Source organism: Ruditapes philippinarum, unplaced genomic scaffold (assembly GCF_026571515.1).
Source record: "Ruditapes philippinarum isolate M1 unplaced genomic scaffold, ASM2657151v2 ctg4175_1_1_1_1, whole genome shotgun sequence".
In the NCBI taxonomy this organism is placed as follows: Eukaryota; Metazoa; Mollusca; class Bivalvia; order Venerida; family Veneridae; genus Ruditapes; species Ruditapes philippinarum.
This window is the reverse complement of record NW_026853197.1, coordinates 54,799-61,019: the sequence shown is the minus strand read 5'-3', so window position 1 is coordinate 61,019 and position 6,221 is coordinate 54,799. Positions and strand designations below refer to the sequence as shown.

The following is a 6,221-nucleotide window of genomic DNA, read 5'->3' as shown; positions in this document are numbered from 1 at the left end:
TCAGTGTCGTTGATTATTTATTTATCACCAAATCAGAACTGGTTACATCACTGAGTTTATCTACTATATTCATACATCTTAGAATTACAACTTTAATGACCAGTGTGACTTAACATATGCCTTTTAAGGGAACCACCTTGAGAATATGATTTGTAACAAATTTCACACTTATACCTATTATCGCCAGTGTGAATGGTCATATGTCTTTTAAGTGCACTGCTTCGCAAAAACATTTTATCCCATATTTCACATTTAGACATTTTATCGCCAATGTGAATGGTCATATGTCTTTTAAGTGCACCGCTCTCCAAAAACATTTTTTCACATATTTCACATTCATGTCTCTTGATACCCATGTGAAAGTTCATGTGATTGTTAAGACCAGTTTTGCAAGTAAATGATTTACCACAATGATCACATTTAAAGTTCTTGGTTGCAATGTGAATAGTCATATGTTTTCTGAGGTCACTACTTTCATAAAAGGTTTTTTGACAAACCCCGCATACTAGTACGTTGTTCTTCTCACCAGTATGAATTTTCAAATGACTGTTTAGATTACTTTTAAATCTGAATGACTTATCACAGAATTCACATGTGAAATACTTCTCGCCTGTGTGTATTCGTAAATGGCTTTTAAGGAGGGGTTTTCGAAGAAATGATTTTTTTACAAATTCCACATGATTGTAATCCTTTTTTCACCAGTGTGATTTGCAGTCCTTATATGTCTTTTCAGCTTGCTTGCATAGAGAAATGTTCTAAAACAAATGTCACATCTATGAAACTTCTGACCAGCATGAGTTAAAACATGCGCCTTGAATTGATTTCGTCTGATGAATGCTTTTGAACAGATTTCACATTTGTATTTCTTCTCACCTTTGTGGATTATTAAATGAGATGTAAGGTTGCTTCTTTGAGTAAATTTTTTATTACAAATTTCACATTTATGTTTTTTTTCGCCACTGTGAATTTCCATATGCCTTTTTAGCTTCTCTTTAATATTGAATGAAATATCACATATTTCACAAGCAAAGTTCTTTTCAGCGGTGTGAATTGACAGGTGCCTTTTAAGATTACCTTTACAATTAAATGATTTATCACATATTTCGCATGCAAAGTTCTTAACACCAGTGTGAACTGTCATGTGACTTTGAAGATTAGAGATGTTTGAATATGCTTTATCACAATTATCACATTTATAATTCTTCTCACTCTCACCAGTGTGAATGCGGATATGTCGTTTCAGGGAACTAAGGTTAGAAAATGATTTATCACATATTTCGCATGCAAAGTTCTTTACACCAGTGTGAATTGTCATGTGACTTTTAAGATTAGAGATGTTTGAATATGCTTTATCACAATTATCACATTTATAATTCTTCTCACTCTCACCAGTGTGAATGCGGATATGTCTTTTCAGGGAACTAAGGTTAGAAAATGATTTATCACAGATTTCGCATGCAAAGTTCTTTACACCAGTGTGAACTGTCATGTGACTTTGAAGATTAGAGATGTTTGAATATGCTTTATCACAATTATCACATTTATAATTCTTCTCACTCTCACCAGTGTGAATGCGGATATGTCTTTTCAGGGAACTAAGGTTAGAAAATGATTTATCACATATTTCGCATGCAAAGTTCTTTACACCAGTGTGAACTGTCATGTGACTTTTAAGATTAGAGATGTTTGAATATGCTTTATCACAATTAGCACATTTATAATTCTTCTCACTCTCACCAGTGTGAATGCGGATATGTCTTTTCAGGTTACTAAGGTAGGAAAATGATTTATCACATATTTCGCATGCAAAGTTCTTTACACCAGTGTGAATTGTCATGTGACTTTGAAGTTTAGAGATACTTGAATATGCTTTATCACAATTAGCACATTTATAATTCTTCTCACCAGTGTGAATGTGGATATGTCTTTTCAGGTTACTAAGGTAAGAAAATGATTTATCACATGTATCACAAGCAAAGTTCTTTTCACCGGTGTGAACTGTCATGTGATTTTGAAGATTAGAGATACTTGAATATGCTTTATCACAATTATCACATTTATAATTCTTCTCACCAGTGTGAATGTGGATATGTCTTTTCAGGTTACTAAGGTAAGAAAATGATTTATCACATGTATCACAAGCAAATTTCTTTTCACCGGTGTGAACTGTCATGTGATTTTGAAGATTAGAGATACTTGAATATGCTTTATCACAATTATCACATTTATAATTCTTCTCACCAGTGTGAATGTGGATATGTCTTTTCAGGGTACTAAGGCAAGAAAATGATTTATCACAGATTTGGCATGCAAATTTCTTTTCACCAGTGTGAATTGCAATGTGCGTTTGAAGATAATCGCTTCTTGAGTATGCTTTGCCACAATTATCACATTTATATTTCTTCTCACCAGTGTGAATTGCAATGTGCCTTTGAAGATCAGAGCTACTTGAAAATGCTTTGCCACAAGTATCACATTCATAATTCTTCTCAGCAGTGTGAATATGGATATGTTTTTTCAGTTTACTAAGGTAAGAAAATGATTTACCACATGTATCACATCTAAAATGTTTCTCACTGGTGTGAATCGCCATATGTGTTTTAAGTTGACTGCCATGAGAGAAAAGCTTATCACAAATTTCACATCTAAAGTTCACCTCTCCGGTAATGCTCATCATTTCTGTTTCAATACAATTTCCTGAACCTCTTTATCGAACTCCCTACAATTTTTTGCTTTTCGATCAATTTCCTGTGTTAAGAAAGAAAATCATATACTTAATTTCAAATAAAACAAGAGCACCGCTAGGCGGAGCATTATATGCCCGAAAGTATTGGTTTTTTTAGTAAGGATGAAGCATTTGTAAGGCATTGCATAAATTAAACAAAGTATTACCTCTTTCAAATAGCAATCCACCTATAAAGTGTAAATATTGTGGGCAAAATGGAACTTAAGTTATGCTCTGGAAACTGTTTTCAGTTTTGAGGTAATAGCGACCTTGAACTTTGACCTTGTGACCCCAAAATCAATAGGGGTGTTCTACCCAATATGGACAATCATCCTATGAAGTTTGAACACTATGGGCCAAATAGAAATTAAGTTATCTTTTAGAAACTGTTTTCAGTTTTTAAGTAATAGTGACCTTGACCTTTGACTTTGTGAATCCAAAATCAATAGGGGTCTTCTACCCAATGTGGACAATCATCCTATGAAGTTTGAATATTGTGGGCCAAATAGACCTTAAGTTATGCTCCGGAAACTGTTTTCAGTTTTAAAGTAATAGTGACCTTGCCCCTTGACCTTGTAAACCGAAAATCAATAGGGGTCTTCTACCGAATAGGGACAATCATCCTATGAAGTTTGAGTATTGTGGGCCACATGGAACATTAGTTATACTCCGGAAACTGTTTTCAGTTTTAAAGTTATAGTGACCTTGACCTTTGACCTTGTGACCCCAAAATCTATATGGGTATTCTACCCAAAATCATTGAAAATGGACAATCATCCCATGAAGTTTGAATATTGTGGGCCAAATAAACCTTAAGTTATGCTCCGGAAACTGTTTTCAGTTTTAAGGTATTAGTGACCTTGATCTTTGACCTTGTGACCCAAAATCAATAGGGGTCTTCTACCCAATATTGACAATAATCCTATGAAGTTTGAACACTGTAGGCCAAATGGAACTTAAGTAATCTTCTTGAAACTGTTTTCAGTTTTAAGGTAATGGTGACCTTGACCTTTGACCTTGTGACCCCAAAATCAATAGGGGTCTTTCACCCAATGGACAATCATCCTATGAAGTTTTAATAATGTGGGTCACATGGAAGTTAAGTTATACTCCGGAAACTGTTTTCAGTTTTAAAGTAATAATGACCTTGACCTTTAATTTAAACATATTCATTTCCCGAACATTTACATGATATACATAATACAAAACAATCAGAATACAAATATATAATATATTCAAAGAAAAGGATGAGAACGAAAGACTAAGTCTTATAAAATTCTTCTCCTTAACCTTTGACCTTGTGACCCCAAAATAGATAGGGGTCTTCTACCCAATATGGACAATCATCCTATGAAGTTTGAATATTGTGGGCCAAATGGAACTTAGGTTATGCTCCGGAAACCAAATTGCTAACGGACGGACGGACGCCATGGGGTATAACATATGCCCGAAATTCTTTCGGCCATATAAAAGCGGGTAGATCTACCTAATAAATCTTAGAATCAATTTTATTATTTGTTTTCCTCTCATATTCAAACGAATTTAATTTTTGTTTGCTCTTAAATTTAATCCATATATACATTTATATACAGTCAAAGTATAACAAATAATAATTAAAGCAATTAATAGTGTTTCCTCTTTTCTTAAAGATACATATTAAATAGTTGAAAAATATGGCACATGTATAATATGTACTGTACATAATTCTCACAACAAATGCAAATTCGAAACTCCATTTTTAATTTTCATAGGAAAGGCTACCATAGAACAACATGCATGCAATTATCAATAGCATTGACATTACCCTAGGCTGTTACGTTTTAGGCTGATAAACATTTTTCAATATCAACTGTTGGCCAATCATCATTTTGACAGCCAGTCTTTTGTAATATAAAGGCAATTCAGCTCAATTTGACAATAGAAAAGAGCATGCATGTCTCTTTAATTAACAGTTTAGAATAAACAGGTTAGATTAATAAAAACTAGATCTACATTTACCCTGGACCTGGGTATCATACATTAAAGACACTTACTCAATAAGGTTATTCATATCAAATTGGCATGGAATAAATATTTAAATAGACATTATAATAAGAATCTACCCGAGTCTCCACTTATTATAATGGAGTAATGAAATCAAAGCGGAGTTACTCTGTTAACACGTTCTTCATAAATTAAACGCAAGTAAACATCATACTGTATTAAACAATTAATAAATTCAGTATAGCAATACAACGTGTCCGTGTTATTCTACTGGGGAAAATATAAGCTTGCGACAGAATATTGGATCTTCTTCAGTTTATGAGTCGTTTTATCAAACACTTTATTTTGTAAGACCTTGAAAGTTCATTAATTGTATAAGATGGACTTTCGAATGCAAACTATTTCGTTTTCTTGTATTATCTGATCTTTGCCATAATCAAAACTTCCGGTTTACATCCTTAATATGTTTATATTGCTATTATTTGGAATAAACAGGTTAGATAATAAAAATTATATTTACCCTTGAGCTGGGTCATATCATAACCCGATAGAGCTATAAAATGTCCCATTTAAACTGGAAATGAACTTTTGCCTGATATGAATTAACAAAACGACGTTGAATAAAAAATAAAACATTTTTGTAAACTAAAAAAAGTCACCCTCGAGAGTTTTCAGGATTTTACTTTAAAGTGTCTACTTTTCTTGTGAAAGCAAATTTTGATTTTTCTCTGTTGTTTATTTTCCGAAGCCATTGCCGTAGTACTCTTCATTTGAAGATGAACGGGAGAAAGCACGTGTCATGTTTCTAAAATATACATGATGTTCTCGGGGTCGTTTCATGATTATTTTACAAAGCTGGATCTGCAAGATGTAGACTGACAGTTTAGTTGCAATGCATGATGGAAAACTTTAAAAAATGAAAAATAAGCAACAAGAACACCGAGTCACATGGAGTAGATCTAGAAACTGCACTTACTTTTAAGCTGAATAGAATCCCGTCAATCCCTATGAATTTCGAAATAGGGAATCTAGATCTTTAATTTTATAAACGTCACGACAAATTCGCATTCTGAAGATTCCTTCATTACCACATTCTATCCAGTTCCGTAGATCCCACTTTTTTACTTCAAAATTCCTGAATGGCATGACTCCTACACTTTTGATGATCCAGATTTTTTAAACTGATTAACCGTCTCATTATTAAAACATTGTTCAATTTGTGGAGTTATCTTGGTTACCAAATGAAATATGTAAATGAAACACATCATAATTCAGCATGTTCCAAATCCATAATTCAAGAGCTGCCCATCAATTTTAGTTGTCAACATCACAATGCTTATGGATTCCTGACGTAAAAACAAACTTTAAATTACGTCAACAACAATTTACGAAATATATGACGTAACAAAATGCCTCGCGCTTTTTATGGATGATTCCAGTTGCGGCATTGACAGAGGGCGGTTACAGTAGGCATATGTAACCTCAAAAAGATAATTTTATGCGTTGAGATAAA

General features: G+C 33.3%; 1 protein-coding gene across 1 annotated transcript; it reads right to left on the bottom strand.

The window, feature by feature from the left end:
- Window positions 1–448: 448 nt before the first annotated feature.
- LOC132736059 (zinc finger protein 729-like) lies at window positions 449–2,748 on the bottom strand. Its single transcript, XM_060723104.1, has one exon. It carries the CDS (start codon window positions 2,675–2,677, stop codon window positions 665–667), a length of 2,013 nt encoding a protein of 670 aa, XP_060579087.1. The 5' UTR covers window positions 2,678–2,748; the 3' UTR covers window positions 449–664.
- Between the last annotated feature and the right edge of the window lie 3,473 nt (window positions 2,749–6,221).